This window comes from Piliocolobus tephrosceles, chromosome 1 (assembly GCF_002776525.5).
Source record: "Piliocolobus tephrosceles isolate RC106 chromosome 1, ASM277652v3, whole genome shotgun sequence".
NCBI lineage: Eukaryota > Metazoa > Chordata > Mammalia > Primates > Cercopithecidae > Piliocolobus > Piliocolobus tephrosceles.
The window spans coordinates 35,042,576-35,060,259 of record NC_045434.1 but is presented as its reverse complement, the minus strand read 5'-3'; the positions used below and the strand labels follow the sequence as shown (position 1 = coordinate 35,060,259).

The 17,684-nt window shown below is 43.6% G+C and overlaps 2 protein-coding genes across 4 annotated transcripts in view; one reads left to right on the top strand and one right to left on the bottom strand.

Annotated features, from left to right (window-relative positions):
- The first annotated feature begins 3,287 nt into the window (after window positions 1–3,287).
- On the top strand, window positions 3,288–11,660 carry LOC111555311 (translation initiation factor IF-2-like). Its single transcript, XM_023231250.1, has 4 exons — window positions 3,288–4,023; window positions 7,139–7,243; window positions 7,989–8,074; window positions 10,672–11,660. Exons 1-4 carry the CDS (start codon window positions 3,288–3,290, stop codon window positions 10,750–10,752), a joined length of 1,008 nt encoding a protein of 335 aa, XP_023087018.1. The 3' UTR covers window positions 10,753–11,660.
- A 4,632-nt stretch (window positions 11,661–16,292) lies between these two features.
- Window positions 16,293–17,684, bottom strand: part of RASAL2 (RAS protein activator like 2) — a 373,660-nt gene continuing 372,268 nt past the window's right edge. The window contains exon 16 of one of the 3 annotated variants that reach the window (XM_023231272.1): window positions 16,293–17,276. In XM_023231272.1, the coding sequence (XP_023087040.1) occupies window positions 17,112–17,276 (165 nt within the window). In that variant the 3' untranslated portion in view covers window positions 16,293–17,111. The remainder of the gene's footprint in view (window positions 17,277–17,684) is intronic. The other 2 variants (XM_023231271.1, XM_023231270.1) reach the window with 2 other exon arrangements.

Genomic DNA, 17,684 nt, shown 5'->3' with positions numbered 1-17,684 from the left:
CTGTCAGAGACCCAGACCCTCAGGCCTGTGAGCTCCACATTCTCTGACCCCAGCTGTGGTCCAGATTGGTGGTCAGACCTTCACGCGATTTGACCAAGTGATGACATGGTCCTCGGCCCTGCTGTACTGCCGCAGCCACCACACAGACCTGGCCGACCTGCAGATGGTGACGGACGAGACAGGCAAGGAGGCCTTGAGATCCATCATGAGTGAGACTGAAGCCTGGATCGGCCTCTACCTCAGTGCGAACTCCGGATCTCTGAGCTGGTCCAGTGACCTGGGGGCCAGCATCCCCTCCTGGCTGCAGGTGCCGATGATGGTGAGAGGACTGTGCGCAGCTCTCGGCATCTATAGGACCTACTCCCCAAAAGTGTACGCAGTGAACTGCTCTTCCCCGCTGCCCTTCATCTGCTTCTATGGTGAGTGAGAGTCTGCTCTTGCTGGCCCTCGGCCCACTGAGGATTGAACGAGGTGGAAAATGGGTTTATTTGGCAGCAGGTGATATTGAGGATAGACCAAGGAAGCACTTCTAGACTCTGAGGGAAACTGAGTTCTGGAGCAGTCTCCTGAGATCCTTGCATTATAAACTTGTGAGGAAGTTGTATTATTTTCGTTCTGGGGATCTTTAAATAATGGAATAGACTCCATCCAGCCTGAGGGCCATGGCGATTAGCAAGAGCAATTCATTATTGGACAATGAAGTTAAAAGTCTGAGCTTTGGAATCAGACAGTTTATCGCTTGCTAGAAATAAGGTGGGCAGCATCTTGGAGCTTCCTTCTCCTTATCTGGGAAATATATTGAACAAAATGAATTGATGGCACCCACCCTATAGGATGGCTTTGAGGGCTGAGTGAGAAAGTGAATGTAAGGCGCAGAGTAGAAACCCTGACACAGAGTGGGCCCCTGGCGGATGGGAGCCACTGTCATTGTTCTGTCCCTGTGAATGCATGGGAGCCCAAGCCTGCCTGGCACCCACATCCTGTGTGATGGGCGTCCTTCTGCCTTGCTCTTTCCTTCTCTCCTTCCCCCTTCCCCCACCTCTCTTTTTTTGTAAGTTTTATTGAGCTATAATTCCCATCTTAAAATTTACTTTTAATTTAAATTTAATTAATTAATTAATTAATTAATTAATTTTTGAGACAGAATCTCACTCTGTCTCCCTGGTTGGAGTGCAGTGGCACGATCTCAGCTCACTGCAACCTCCACCTCCTGGGTTCAAGCAATTATCATGCCTCAGCCTCCTGAGTAGCTGGGATTACAGGTGCCGGCTACCACGCCTGGCTAATTTTTATATTTTTGGTAGAGATGGGGTTTCACCGTGTTGGCCAGGCTGGTCTTGAACTCCTGACCTCAGGTGATCCACTCGCCTTGGCCTCCCAAGGTGTTGGGATTGCAGGCTCACGTGAGCCACTGCGTCTGGCCAAAATTTACCTTTTTAAAGGGTACAATGCAGTGGCTTTTAATACATTCATCACTAATCTAATTGTAGGACATTTTCATCACCTCCCACCCCAAAGAAACCCCTTACCTGGTAGCAGTCACTCCCTCCCCTCCCCAGCAATCACAGACCTACTTTCTGTTTCTGTGGATCTGCTTGTTCTTGGCTGTTTCTTTTTGTGTTTTGGATTTGATGAGACACATGATCCTTATCCATAAAGACTCTTCCTCCCTGAGGGGCTGCTTGCTTTGCTGTGAGGACTGGAGATGTGTCTCCTGCAGGGATTGGCACATGGTAGATGTACAACTGTGCCCTCCTGAATTTGGCTACCATGATGGGTAACCAAATGCGGGCCCATCAGAGCCTGGGGTGGCCGCTCACCTGCTGGGTGTTGCAGACCCTGCCTTCACACTCACTCTGTTTTCTTGCAGACCCCTCCACTGGACACCGGGCATCAGCAGAGTTGCCTCCACTCTTCCGCACTTCCCCAACAGAAGTGACAGAGGAAACAACTCCCAGGCCAGGCAGAGGTGTTTTGAGCCTGTCCTTGGCTGGATCTGTGTCTTCAGGGTCTGGGGAAGTGGCAAGGGTGGCTTGCAAGCCGCATGGGCCCCTCCTAGAAGGGCCAGTGAATGCCTAGAAAATGGGTGAGCTAAGGGGGCAGCATTCAAGGGCCACTTATACAGAGCGGAGTTTCCCTCTGCTCCCCACCCTGCTGGTCCAGCCAGGGATGGGGAAAGGAGGACTGGGCCACATCAGACTCCCTTTTCTTGGAATTGGGCCACTGAATAGGCAGCTCCAGGGCCAAGAGACCCAGGAGAGGCTGTACAGTCTCTCAGGCGAGAGGATGAGATCCTGGCTTGGGATTCGGAGGGGAAGACACCTGAGCAGTACTCCTGAGAAAGAATCATCAGAGAGGTCCTGAGGCTCAGCATCCAGAGGGAAGCACTGCAAAGTCCCTCCGAATTGCAGGCTCCTCTGCAGGGAGAGGATGAGGGATGAGCTGTTGTCATTATGTGTGGGGAGGTGGCTGGGAAGGACAGTGACCGCATTCCTATAGCACTTTAAAATTCCTGAAACGTCTTCACAGCTATTACCTCATTTTACTTCCCAAGAGTTCTGAGGCTAACTAGAGTAATTGAGGGCAAAATCACCGTTTTCCTGGCCTTCTTACAGATTTCTGTGTCACACAAAGGGATTATTGCCTTTTTTGATGACACAGAGAAGTGAGGGCACTTGATCAAGGTCGAGCAGAGCCTCGTTGGTTCACTCATTAAAAAGTGTGGATGGAGTCTTGTGCTAGCTCAGGCACAGCCACCAGGCAAGATTTTGGGGAGGGAAGGCTTGTTCTGAAGCTTCTCACCGCCAGCTGGGAAGAGGCTGTTGCTTGGTATAGTCACAGGTGTGGGGGGGACACTGAGAAGGGGAGCATCCCGCCCCTATAATTGTCCAGAGGATTTCCCGGAGGAGGTGACTTTATAACCATCGGAAGGATGAGGGGGATTTAACTTGCAGTGTTGTGGGGTGTGGGGCTGGGTGAGGACTGCAGGTGGAAGGAGCTGCAGGTGGGGTGGGGACAGTCAGCACTGGAGAGTGTGGGAGCCCAGATCCTGCCGGCTGGGCCCTCTGTGAGTCGCTAAGGGACCTCACCCTGAAGGCGATAGAGCCCAGGCTGGCCGTGGTCAGATTTGGGTCAGAAGCTGGGTGACAGCCTGTCTTCTTCTCATCTAAGTCTATCCTGGCACCTGCCTGGCTGCCCCAGGCTCACCGGCCACCTGGGCCGCGCCATGGGGTTTAGGAGGCCCTCCCTGCTGGCCCCTGTCTGCACTGGGTTGGGCAAGGCCAGGCATGGAAGAGGCACAGGCCCGGGGAGCCACCACGCGACGCCACCCGTCCGCGCCTTCGGCTTTGGGCGAGGTCCCGGGCGCAGCGGACCCCACAGAAGTCTTGTCTCCGGCCCTAGGGACCAGCACCGGCCCCGGGGGCGCCTCGCGGGGCCCGGCTTCAGCGGCGCGGCTCACGCAGAGGAGCAGCCCGGAGCCCCGCGAGCCCGGCCGCCGCACCCCCTACCCGCGCGCTTCCGCCTCCGCGGGCCCCGCGGCCCTCCAGCCCCAAGGGGCGGTGACATCCGGCCCTGCGGACAATCTCGCGGCCCCGGGGAGCACCTTGGTTCCTGGTGAAGGACCCAAGATGCTGGCGGTCACTGTCCAGAATGTGTCTTCCCACCCCGCACCCTCGGCGACCCAGCCCCCCAGCCCTGTTGCGGCCTCTTGGGGGAGCCTCTCTGTCCCCCAGGAAGCAGCTGCGACTCTTCTGGCCTCCGCTTCGAACCCCACGCTCGACTCCACCCGCGATGCCCCAGCTACTCCCAGGATAGCAGCACCTCCTGGGTCTGCCACATCCAGCCGGGGCCTCGGCTCCCAGGCTCCAGGGAGCTCTCCGGGGACCAAAGAAAGCATTTCGGAAGCATTTGGCTCAGGCAGCCCAGCTGTGCCCCAAAGGACAACTGCACCCCCTGACTCTGCAGCCCTGAGCCAAAACACCCGCCCGGAGGCAGCTGGGAGCTCGCCAGAGACCCAAACAGGTGCCTGTACGCGTTGCTATAAATTAGGACCTCCATCCCAGGCAGGCCCAAGCACTTCTGCGAGTTCCTCTTTTGGGGCAACCAGGCCTGGCTTCCATGCGTAGGGTGCAGGCCAGGGAGTTGAGGATGAGAGGTGGGGTGTGGTGTGGGGGCGTTGTGGGCTGGGCCACAGTCTCCCCACTCCGGCTGCATTCCAGGGCATTCTACTACAGGGGTCCTGTCTGGCCAGAGCCAGCTCACTGTCTCGTCCTCCCTAGGTAATTTAGGATGGAGATGGAGGTGAAGTGGGGTGATCTGGGGGAGAAATAATCCAGTGGGAATATTGGCTCCAGTACCTACTGTGTGGCCTTACGCAATTTTCCTGACTTCTCTGAACCTTATTTTTCTCATCTCTCAGTGCCTGGCATCTGGCAGACAATAAATGGTAGTTATTACCATTTTAATCTCAGTTCTCTAGTGAAATGTTTAGTGACTCATTCCTTCTCCCACCTCCCTCCTTACCTTAATATATGGGGCTGGCCTCATTCTCATTTTATTAATTATAAATGATAACAATTATGAATTATTGAGATTGCAGAATCTTACAGGGCAGGGGCTGTTCTGTACTTCTTTGTATCTCTCTGGGGACTAGGATAGTGCACATTGGTAGATGATTTAATTTGACAATAATTTCTTGAGTACTTGTTTTGAAGAAGGCATTGAACTGTGGATACCAAGATGAGCAGGGCTGTTTCCTGTTTTCAGAAGCACATGGTCTCCTAGGAACTGATGGAGACAGTCAGGACAGTTTGGAAAGTGCTGCACCAAAAGTGTGAACCAAGAGCTGTGGCAGGAAAGCAATTCATTTCCTTCTGCCTGGAAGGTGGTAATAGGATAGAAGGTGTAACAATGGAGGATTTCATCTGGCAGAAAAGTATAGAAAGTTCTTCCTGGCAGAAGGAACAGCATGGGTAAAGACAGATGTCAAACTGTATGGTTTGCTAGGGAATGACAAGCAGTTTGATGTGACTGGTGTAGGCCACATGTTGGGGAAGGGAGTGGCAGGGGATGAGGAGAAAGGGGTACACTGGGGGCAAAATCTGAAGGAGTTGATCCCCCCGCCAATGGAGCCATCAGAGGTTTACAGCAGGTGAGCAAAATGCTCAGATCTGCATTTCCAGAAGCAAGGTGCTTAGGATGATGTAGGACAATGCTTGTATTAGGGTGCTAAGTGAAAAAAGTATTATCAATGTTATGTACATAATACAGTCACAACAAGGCTGAAAGGAAATGTCAATGCTTAGGAATCAAGTCTGGAAGGAGATGTGTGACAATGTTAACAGTGACTGTATTCAGGGGATGAAAATACGGATGTTCCCTCCTCTTCTGTGTTTCTGAATTTTACACACTTATCACTTTATTAAAGAAATTAATGATGCTTTCGGTGGGGAAAGAGGCCTTTGAAGGCACGGCCAGTCAGAAAAGGAGAGACAGGGAACGTGTGTGTGGGGAAATAATACCGCATAGTCTGGGTAGGTGGAACCGAGGCCTGCTGTGGAGCACTGGAGTGGGAAGGGACATGACAGGGAATTGATTTTACATTGTTCATGAGTGACGTTAACTGAAGAACCAATACAAATACATTTTAAAAAATGCTCAGCTTTGTTCACTGAATCACACAAATGCAAAATTTATAAAGATGCTTACTTTTTATTGCTTTTTGTTTTGTTTTTGTTTTTAGAGACAAGGTCTCACTCTGTTGCCCAGGCTGGAGAGCAGTGGCATGATCATAGCTCACTGCAGCCTTGAACTCCTGGGTTCAAGCGATCCTCCTATCTCAGCCTCCCAAGTAGCTAGAACTATATGCATACACCACCATGCCTGGCAAATTTTTTTTTAAAGACAGGATCTCGTTATGTTGCACAGCTGGCCTTGAACTCCTGGCCTCAGGTGATCCTCCTGCCTCACCCTCCCAGTGTTGAGATTACAGGTGTGAGATTACAAGTAACCAAAAGATGCAGTTTTAAAATTTAGTTTTGTACTTACCAGTGTAGCAAAGATTTGAAAGGTGATAATGCTGAGAATGTGGGAAAAACAGTGATCTTGGCACAGTAGGTATGCCGACTGGGGCTATTACTCTGGTATCAGAATTTGTGTCAGTTTTAACATGTGCATAATCTTTCATACAGAAATTCTACCCTTGGAAATCGATTAAGGAAATAATAATATGAGGTACACACATATATATGCACCCTCCACACACACGGTTGCTTGTTGTGGCATTGTTTATTACAGTGAAAAGGTGGAAACAATGTAATGTCCACTGAAAGCAGATTGGTTAAATAAGTTATGGTACATTCAGTGAAACACTACTAAGGAGCCTTTAAAGCAAACAAGAGAGATCTTTACACATTCAAATTAACAAATTCGCGAGTGTGAAGGACCTTCTACAGCGAAGTGTTAATCATGGGTGTCCCTGGGTTGGGGAGGGGATAAATTTGCTTAAATATTTTACAATAATATATTCCAAATAAAAGGATTATTTCCATATTTGAAAGAATAAAAAGACATCTGCAAGGCACTGACAGGACTTTGGTGACTGAACATGAGAGCAGGTGAGACGGAGCAAGGGAGCCACTGAGGACACCAGGGTCTCTGGCTGGAGCGCCTCCGGGCATGGCCAGCCATCCAGGAAGAGAGGGGGTGCTGGGGGAGAGCCTACACTTGGTTTGGGATGGAGATGGCGATGTTGAGGGTCCCTGGGTGCCATGGTGGGGGCTTTGTGTAGCTGGCAGACAAAATAAGGACATTAGGCCCTTTGGAGCATAGGCTACTGAACAAAAAAAATTTGATGAGGAAAAACCTCCTAACATTGCCCAACACCACAGATCCTGCTGCCAGGGGTGCTTTCTGAAAGATGATAGTGTAGCAACTCAAGTGCTGGGTTACAAGAGCCTGTGGGGGTGAGTCAGGGATCGGCAGGAACTGAGCTTCCCACATCGCTGGCTTCTGCAGCAACTGTGTGCCTAGTAGTGGCTGTCCTTTCCTGTCTTTTAGCTCAGGTGCAATCACCAATATCAGGCCACCTTACTCCTGGTTGTATTTGCAATAAATCTTTTATTTTCCCCTCCTGTAGCTGTGACCAGTGTAGGGAGTGGCACTGATAGAAGAGATACAGCTGCTGCCACAGAGGCCCAACATCTGAGTTCAGAATCTAAAAAAACATCAGCACAAAAATCAGGTAACTGCTTCTGTCTACCAAGTTCCTACTCTTACCAGAGGAGCAGTTAAATCTTGACAGTCACTCCTTGGCACAGGGCCCCAAATGTTGGGAATAGGGATAGGAATAAAGAGGTGGATTCTAGTTTATGCTCCGTGACTACTATGAAAATTTAGGGGACAAGTTTCTGAATTTCTATTTCTCTTCTGCGAAGGGGATGTGGAAAAAACTACCCTGCCTATACCATAGGGTTGTTGTGAGCACCCAATAATTATAAATTTCATAAACAATAAAATATAATGCAAATACAGTCTTATTATGAGATTGTAGTTCCTATAATGATTATGGATGGCTCATGGGCAAAGACTGAATTTATTTAAAGAGTCAGAGAGCTTCTTTAGAATTTTCTGTGGTGGGGAGCTCAAGGAGAGGTGAGTATTTCCAGCATGGTGTGGAGTATCCACTTACTGGATTAAAAGTAAGGAGAAAAATACAGAAGAAACAAAAAACAAAATAATTGCCTGATGGGTAGCTAGGCTGTGGAAGAGCCTGCATTACCCAAAGCCATGGGACTCTTTCTTCAGCCACTAATTGGTTGGTCCTAATTGTGGCTAAGCATTCTTCTGCTCAGCAGTTTCTTTCTTCTCTTTGAGATCCCAAATCGGCATGTAGCATCTGTGGTGTCCACCGGGTGTTCCTGACTGCTAAGAGCTTGAAATGGCAACAGGATACTATTCCCCCGAACAGGTAGCACCTTCTTTTCCAGGGCACCCTTTTGGAATCCTGAAAGCAGACTTTACCATCTCAACTCTGATGGACCCAGAAGAGATGAAAGACCAATTTCTGAGACAGGTGAGACTTCTGCCTACTCTTCTAATTCTGATCAGTCAGATGATTTGACATTGCAAGACAATCTTCAAAAGCCAATATATTAAGGTGGAAAACCTGTGGAATATTACCTCATCTTGCTCCACTGCCATCACTTTGGCTCATGGTCACAAGTTGGTTATGTGGCACGATCTTTTTGGATCTTTTCTTACCCTCTCCAATGTCTTTCCTAAGCTTTTTTTTTTTTTTTTTGGTCAAGACAGCACAGAGGGATCTGAGTTTGGGTCTTAGTTTTGCCCTTATCCATTGTGTAGCTTTGGCCAACTTAGTCTTTCTGAGCCTCAGTTTCCTCATGAAACAGGAATGATAATGTCTAACTCATATGGTTGGTGTTATGATTTAATGATATATTCCATAGAAAGTGCTTAGCAAATAATCTGACACATAGTTGGTGCTCAGTAAACATTAGCTATTATTTTTGAGTCAGGATCGTGTTTTGTCCACCTTGGCTGCAGTGCAATGGTGCGATTATAGCTCACTGAAACCTCAAACTCCTGGGCTCAAGCAGTCCTCTTGCCTCAGTCTCCCAAAGGGCTGGGATTATAAGCGTGAGCCACTATGCCTGGCCGGCTATTATTATTATCAACATTATCACTGTAGTGTTCTGAATATACACTTATTCCAGACTTTTTTGGTTCTTAGAAACTACTGTGCCATGGGAGACTGTGAAGAGGAAGAATTGTTCCTAAATACTGAGAGAAAAGCTTCAAGCTGATTTTTGAACATGGTCTAAGGACACATTTCTCAATTATATCAGATAATAACCACAGGATGTCAGTGCTAGAGAGTACCCTATAGACTATTTAGCCACAATCTTAATTTTACAGACAAGGAAACATTGGCATTTATCTGTTAGTTCATTGCAATTTATTCATAGGCCAAACAAATATCACCCTGGCAATTCATTCTAGAATTTCACAAAATAAAGTTTTTAGAAAGACCAGCAATATGTGTGTGTGAGTATATAATGTATATGTGTTTACTATAAATTTTACTGATATAAAGAATGTATAGCACACAATTTACAAATTATAATAAAATATACAATACTCTTTATTGTAATTTCATAGAACCAACTGAATCTTACAAAATACTCATGATTTTGGAAAATTCACATGAGCACATGACTGCATGCTTGCCAGGAGTGGAGGGGGGACTGGAGAACTTTCAGTACATTTTGCTACTGAAAGAACAAGTACGAATGGTGTAATTTAGCATCTGATAAGTTTCAAGTAATAAGACTTCAGTGCTGAATATTAGGTCAAGAAAAGTTAAGAACCTTTTTTGTTTTTTTGTTTTTGGTAGGGGTTGGTAAGGTAGACAAAGGAACTTTGAGTTCTCTATGTTGTTTACTTTTTTTTTTTTTTGAGATGGAGTCTCCCTCTGTCGCCCAGGCTGGAGTGCAGTGGTATGATCTTGGCTCACTACAAGCTCCGTGTCCCGGGTTCACGCCATCCTCCTGCCTCCGCCTCCTGAGCAGCTGGGACTACAGGTGCCCGCCACCACACCCGGCTAATTTTTTGTATTTTTAGTAAAGACGGGGTTTCACCATGTTAGCCAGGATCTCCTGACCTCATGATCCGCCTGCCTTGGCCTCCTAAAGTGCTGGGATTACAGGCATGAGCCACTGCGCCCGGCCTGTTGTTTACTCTTTAAAAGTCAAATGTAGCATATTTGATTCTGGCCTGGGTCCTTCAGCACTCCTCAAGGGTGTACTCATTGAAGCTTCTGACACCAAACTAGAAGCCATTTACCTTCTGCTTTAAATTGAAGCCAGTGGGGAAACTGAGGTCGAAATAGGGAATTCCGTCTTCTGGTCAGTTTTGTCAGAATGTATCTATTCCATAAATGGGATGACCATGTTAATGGAGAGAATTTCTACATCACAGACTTAAAGGACGGGTTGGTGGGGACAAGGCGTATGTGGGGGAAGGCTGAGTATATATTGTTAGTCTTAGTAGAATTTTAAATTCCAAATAGAAGGTAAGGAAACACCTGTAACCAACTTACCCTAGTTTCAGGATTGGGGACAGAGAACATTTTCAGACACCTACACACAGTGCTCACAGCTTGATTTGAACTAGTGGTTCTTACCCCTTGGCTCTTCGGAACCTCCGGCAAGGTTAAAAAGAAAAAAGAAAGAAAGAAAGAAAAAAAAAAAAAAGCCTAGCCTGGTCCAATCCTTAGAGAGATTTTATTTAATTGTTCAATGGTGGAGCTCAGGAGGTACTCCTCTGTTTTTTGTTTTTTGTTTTTTTTTTTAACTCCCCAGTGATTCTGATGAATAATCAGGATTGAAAACCACTAATTTAGTCATCTGTTTTAGTGTTCTCTGTCATTAAATACATATATATATATATATATATTTTGCTAACAAAATTGATTTATGTATTTTCCTACTGGTAAAATGCTAATAAAAAAAGTCAGGCAGCTGGAGGGAGGCTAAAAACAATTACGGGGTATGGATGTGCATAAAGCGTATATGGATGGATGGTTTATGGCTAAGAGGACCATGAGGTAAAAAGACCGCATCAACACTTTCTCTCTTTTTGATGTTTCAGATCCAGGAAGTCTTAAAGCTTACATTAGGTCACGAACAATTCAGACTGAAATGGGTCAGCTTCGAAGTGAACAAAAAATAGCACAGTTCTATGGATTTGCAGTTTCCCTTTCATGAAATCTTCTCTGGATTTTGAGTAAATTTTAATTTTGTAACCCCTAGTAGAACAAGATTAGGAAGAACTCGAGATGTGCCAAAAAGCATAGAACTACAACTAACACAAAATAAGAGTACACGTGAAACCTGCATTCCTGGATTTTACAGAATGAAACAGGGATGCAGGAGAAGATGGTTGTATTTGGGAACAATAATCTTGGGAATGACAAATGAACTTCTATTAAGAATTTAAAATAAAAAACCTGAACCAAACACCAAAAATCCTGAAAACAAACTCCATTAATCTAACTGGAAAATTACAAGAGGATGGTAGCGGTCTAGGAAGCTAAGTGGGGCTACACTTCCTAATAAACCAAAGGAAACTTTCTTTACCTGTCACAAGTTATTAAAGAGATTTCAAATTCTGCAGAATTTGAAAGTAACAATTTTATCACAATACATGTTAATGCTAGTTATTTTTCCTAAATTGAAATCTTACTACATGGAAGTTGGAAAATTCTAAGACAGACTGTTCTTAATGTTAAAATATATTTTCAGAATAATATTCTGGCATACATTTCCTTTCTTGTTTCTCTCCAGTGTCCTAGTCACCCAGGTGCATGCTAGAAGACAGCAATATGTCAGATATAGTAGCAACTTTAGTCTGAAATGTTTAAAGTTAAAGTTTATTTATATTCTTTGTAGGAATATCAGTAAAAGACCTCAAACGTATCTATATCTGTACATGTACAAGAACCGTCAAAAATTATTCACAGAACAAAAATAAATCTTCTTTAGAACAAACCCAGGTAATGAAATGCAGATATGGATCTCACATATGGAACAATCTAAATGCTACTAGCACAAAAATATGGCTTTAAAAATAAAATAAAATCTTGGGTTTTGTTTTTCTAAGGTGTATTTCTCTTTCTTGAAATAAAAAATAAATTATTTAGAGCTATCATTGTAAAATAGTCGTGTGTTAACACACTCTTATTAAGGCCCTGGAGATGAAAAACAAAATCAAATTTAGAAGGTAAATTCCTCACCGGTGTAACTCAGGTTAATGTGCTGCTCTCTGCTTAAGTTTATATAACTAGGAAATGTCTAAGCACCAGTCAAAATTTAACCTAATTTTACTATTTAACTTTTCTGAAGGTGGTCATTGAGTCAATTAGTATTTAACCTTTTGTTGAACTGGGAATTGAAATGTTTCCCTTGAAAATTTGGAAATCACATAAAATGATATTTACACATAAATATCTGCACCCCCACAAAGATGATGGAGGTCCATAAAACATAACTTCTGTGGAAATCTCTCTACAACAACAAATAAATCTGGTTTTAAGTCTCAAACTGAAAAAAACCAAAAAACTTTCTAGGGTCAAATGAGGGTATTTAAGTGGAAGATAGAACTGAGTAGGAAATGAAAATGCATGCTGAAATGCAGGCAAAGACTACCGCTTTCCTTTCCTCGGGTGCTCACTGCATTTCCCAAGTCTTGCTGTGTTGGTTACTCAAGCACTTGAGGCTTAACTGATCAGGAACTGAAACTACTTATTTCTGGAACCTACTCTCGTATCAGTGATATTCAACTTTATTTCTATGATTCCCCATGGTATCAATGATATCTAGGGTTCTTGAGACAATGCCAAACCAAGTCAATTTCAAGTTGCTTTAACTTATATATACATATAACACATATACTACATTTTTAAGGATGATAGAATGACTGTCATAAAATCTAAAAAACGAGAGCACAAAATCTGAAAATCTCAAAGTTTGGGAATCACTGCTCGATAAAATGGATTAACATTCAGAAAAAGGAAGCCCCAGGAATTCTGTTTTGTGTGGGTGTGTGCATGTGTTGTCTACAGAGACTGCTTTTCTATGTATCTATGTATTTTAAGAGTGGGCAAGGGATATAAATCTTCCTGTTTCCTGGAAACTCTGGGCTACTGAGAAGGCTCTGCTTATGCATTCATTCCCTTATGGGTCATGTCTCTTCCTCAGGTTCTTTCACTCCTCCTAAGATGTTTATTCTATCTCATGCAAATTTCATCACTTTTGTCCTTCCTAAACCCAAGAGTATACATAATTGGGTCATGACAATGAGAATGCTTCTAGAACTAGTAACAATCATTCAAACATGAAAAGAGATTCTAAATAGAAATTCAACACTCCAACATTTCTTGCTTTTAAGAAACTAAATCCTTCAACTGACGTACTGAAAAAAGAAAGTATCTCAAATTATCGGCCCCCAGGTAAGGGGTAGGAAGGCAACTATTTACTGCTGGGGTAAGCAGGAGATTTCACTATTAGACTTGAAAAAGGGAAGGGGGATGGAGAAGGGAGCCCTTTTGGCTTTCCACAGTTGATAGGAGAAGGTGGCCTCCAAAGGTGTGGCTGAAAATGCAGTGAAGCTGTGGCAGGTGGCTGTTGGGTTTGGCCCTGTGACAAGTCTAGTCTGGTGTCAAGCGTGTGTGGGGCTCAAGGTCACAATGGAGTAGACTGACGGGACTGAGGTAATGCTGAAGAGGGTTCCTTTCCCACGCTCAGTCCCATAACCAGCCTTCTCAGGAACTCCAAGCTAGAGATGACTAAAACTAACCCTTGATGGAAGGGGAAACAAATACGAATGCAAACTCACTTGATGGCAGTGATTTTGCTCTGGGACTTCCAAAGAAGAACTCCTGTTCTCAATCTGGTGTACCTCTGAGAACACAGTGAAAGCCAGGGGTCTACAGAACCACAGATGCATAAACAAAGGCCCTGGGTAGACTAAGATCTGAAAAGCTTTACCTCCAAAGTCAAGCTCATTCTTAAGGGCATACAGTTAATGCTCATAGCAGTCTTAGGTAATCTTTCTTTTTCTTTCATAGTCTTAACACCATCACAGAGAAACACAGAAGCAGACCAGTCAGAGAAAGCTAATTCTGACCAACTTGATACTATATGAAAAAAAGCAAATAGCTATAGCAGCATGATTACCTCACTTTACCACATTTTTCTTACCGTTAGACTGCCATAAACCCAAACAGTACCTTGGTGATAGTGCTTGGAACATGGTAAGTGCTCAAGTGCTTGTTACAGTTACCTAGTTATAATCTCTCCTCTGACATGGCTTTTATTGCAGATACTCAGGGAATATGATGACCTGATGGAAATGTGACTCTTCTTGCTGCTTCAGCTCAGATTGCTTATTGCTTCAGTAATATAAAAGGGGAATATGAAGCTCTTTTCTGACTCCTACCAACACTGTCCTCATTAATGGTCAAGTCTGTTGTTAGCTTGACATGCACTTTACAAGCACTTCACCTGAATTCCAAATTCCACTCAACCCTCATCTATCCTGCGACCCACAATGTGGTGGTGTTTTGAGGGAAACAGGAAGTGCAAGACATTGCTATCTTAATCTATTTGCCTCTCTTCAGCCATGTACCTCCTCCCAGCAAAACAAAGTTATTTACCTACTTGAACTGAGGGAAAGCCAATTAAGAAGTATCTCCATAAAAATTATCACCTGTTGGTGACTTCTCTTCTTAAAAAATCCTTCAGAGTAAGTTCTACAGATTGCAGCATTCTCTAAAGAAAAACTGAGAAAAATGTTTGGACAGCAGTAGGCTCACAGGATAACCTAACATTTAACATCTGTCAACAACTCTGAACTTTTAGTTTACTTGTAATGCTCTTACTATTATTATTATTATTATTATTTGCTATTTCTTCTTCATTCAAGATAACCTGCTAGTAGAAGGCTGCATAATCTGTCCAAATGTTTTGGGCATTAAATCTTCCAATTTATGGAAGACAGCCCTCTAAGGAGCTCCCATAATGCTAATAAGATACATTCTATCCATCAAAAGCACATTTGATTTTTTTTGGGCTTCTCCCAATTCCCAATATAGGTAATTTTATCAGCCCTCTGTAATCCATAATCAGCACTTAAGAGCTTCCAAACCTCAATGGCAAGACATCACCCACATTACATACTTAAGGCCAATGAAACTGACAATTCTCTTACCAGGTTTTCTGTGGCACAACTGAAGGCTTTTACAAAGAATGAATTAAACATGGCTTGAGCTGAGAATAGCCAGAAACAATAACAGATCTATGCTTACATCCCTCCTCCTTCAACAAAGGACACTACACTTTGGAACAGTTAGCTCTTTTTCCTAATAAAATAAGTGATTTTGACCACAGTGTGCCCTCCGCTTGGAGAGAAGGTGTAAGAATTTGCAAAACAAATACCAAAGGTGAAGAAAATGTAAAAGTGCCAAAACAGCTGGATATAAAGTGTGCAGATCAGATAAACACAGTGAGAAACTCCTATTTTAGATCTCTGTCTGGCAGAAACAGGGATTACTATGAAATAAACTGTTTTAAAAGGTTGTGGCTTATGTGGCCATGGTGAGGTTGCTGGAACATAAAGTCCAACACAAAGATCCACCTGAGAGAAGGCAGAGATCAAGAGGTTGGAATGCAAGCCTGGGACTCGGTGAAAAGGAGGGCTTGGTGACTGTCGGCATCGCTCAAAAGAGGGCACTATACATGTTCCCTTATAAATAATCCGTTATGGGGAAACACTCACTTGATGCATATAGCCCCCTCAGGTCCTTTTTTTTCCATCCCCTTTTTCTAGAAAAAAAAAATTCTTTAAAGCTTATAATTTAAAATCAACATCAACTTATTTGAGAAACATTGTTGCTTTCTCAATATAAAACAACTGCTTAGATCTTGCTTAAAGAGGTTCAGGACCCTTTTAACATTATATCTGAACAGCATAGAAGGCATGAACTTTTCCTATTTGTGCAGTTATATGTACATATGTGTGAATATATATGTGTATATATATTTGTATATATAATGTCTGTTTAACATGTAACACTCCATACTTCTGGTAATCAAGGTTGCATTCAAGATGATATTTCACACCTTTGGAAAAAAGGAAATGAATTCATTTCCATGACTTTTTCTGTTCTGTAATAATAAGGCTATAGATGACAAGTGTTGAAATTGGGTCATTATTGTCAGATCTATCAGCATGGGAATAATAATTGGAATGTGCCATCCTGACACTTTCAATTTTTTTCTTTTTCTTTTTTTAAACATGAGCAATCATCACTTTTAAGAGAGTGATGCTTCAAATTTGGATTTCCTTTCTTTATTGAGGGGATAAGGGGAAGAAGCACTTTAAAAGTTAAAGATGGAGATAAAATTACCCCCCATAGATTTGCTAGTACAATGGATAAAGTCTTTATCCCAAACAAAAATTATAACTTAACACATATAAAAAAATTTTAATAGGAAATATTCAGAGATTCCACCTATGGTATGGTTAGCCCTTTTCTGTATGGAAGAAAGGGTGTTGGTTTGGATGGCTTATGGACAGCTATTTAAATAACCTCTCCAGGGGAGAGTAAACCCTGTTGGTGACGACAGCTCCCACCATGGGGAGGAAAGCGCAGTGAATGTGTGAAGATGAAGATGGTACGTGGAGAGACATATATTTATAGCTTTGTAAACTCTAAAGAGGAAAAAGAACACCCTTTATTACCACTGGGGTTAAAAAAAAAAAAGCCCCTATCTAAAAGAGAAGATTCCCATCTGCTGTAGACAGAGGAAATAAACATATTGACAGCAGTCCCATTGAAATTACTCCTAAAGTCCAGTTTTGATGCAACAGCTTTTGTCTGTGTCCTCTGAAACAGTGAATCCCCAAATCAGATTAGCTTCCAACCAGAACCAGTCTTGGTTGATCAGTGGAATAAATTATTGTTTTGTATGGATCGTGGTATTTGCACGTTTTCAGAAAGGACAAGGGGGCCAGAGTGGGGTTTTTAAACTAGTAGATGAATCCCTGAAAAATTCCTTCTCACAATGTCCTATTGCACTCCATGTGCTTCTATCAGATAGATGCTTGGTCTCTACCTACTGAACCTACAGGCTCGTGTCTCACTCACACAACAGTTCCTACTTTACTTCCTCTAACAACTGCAGTGCTTTCAACAAGAGGAAAACAATAATAAAAATAGCAATAATCAAAAAGGTAATCTACATTATTAACTTCCTTTTGGTATATTACAGTGATATTTTCTGTACATGGCCCAGAACTAAGTTCCCTATGTACATAGAGATGTGGGGGAAAAGCATTGACCTTGGAAGTCACTGCCTTATGCCCTGAAAGACAAGGTTCCTTTCTTCATTCAAGAGTTTCTCACCACATTGCCATTGTGAAGTAGCAACATTCTGTAAACCTGGAGGGGCTAGGTAAAGGTCTGGGGATAGGAGAGTGGGTCAATTTCCTTCTGTCTCCTTCCACAGTCTGTCTATTCACAAAGCCCGTCAGCAGCTGCTGTTTTTGAATTCACCATTCTCCGTGATGGAAAGCTTGGTGGGGTTGGTGGGGGAGATGCCATTGCGGACCTGCATGCTGTACCGCTCCTTCACTTGGGTCAGCGCGCTCATCAGTCTGGTGTTGGCTGAATCCAGGGACACGATCCGTTTTTCCTACAACACACCAATCATGCCTTTATTCAGGCTACAGGCAGGAGGTAACACGCTTTCTTTATTGAGTGACTAGTCCAGCGCTTTCTCTCAAACAGCCGTATGCATGGTGCTTCCCAAATGGAACATCTTTGCCTCTTTCTGCACACTGGTCAGGTTCAGCTTCCCCTGAGCCCAGTGGGTCTGTTTATTTTTTCTGTCTCTCTCTCTCTTGTTCTTTCAACATAGCAGGGCTTTTTATTAAAAATCTCTTGGGACATTAGACTTTCATGTAAAAGTGATACCATGTGTTACTTGAGACTATGCAACAGAGGTATCAAGCTGTCTTACTATACTAAGTGCTTTAGGTCAAAATTGAAACATGGAAATTAGGTAGCAAAGAAAGAAGCACCAGAGGTTTCATTTCGTAGA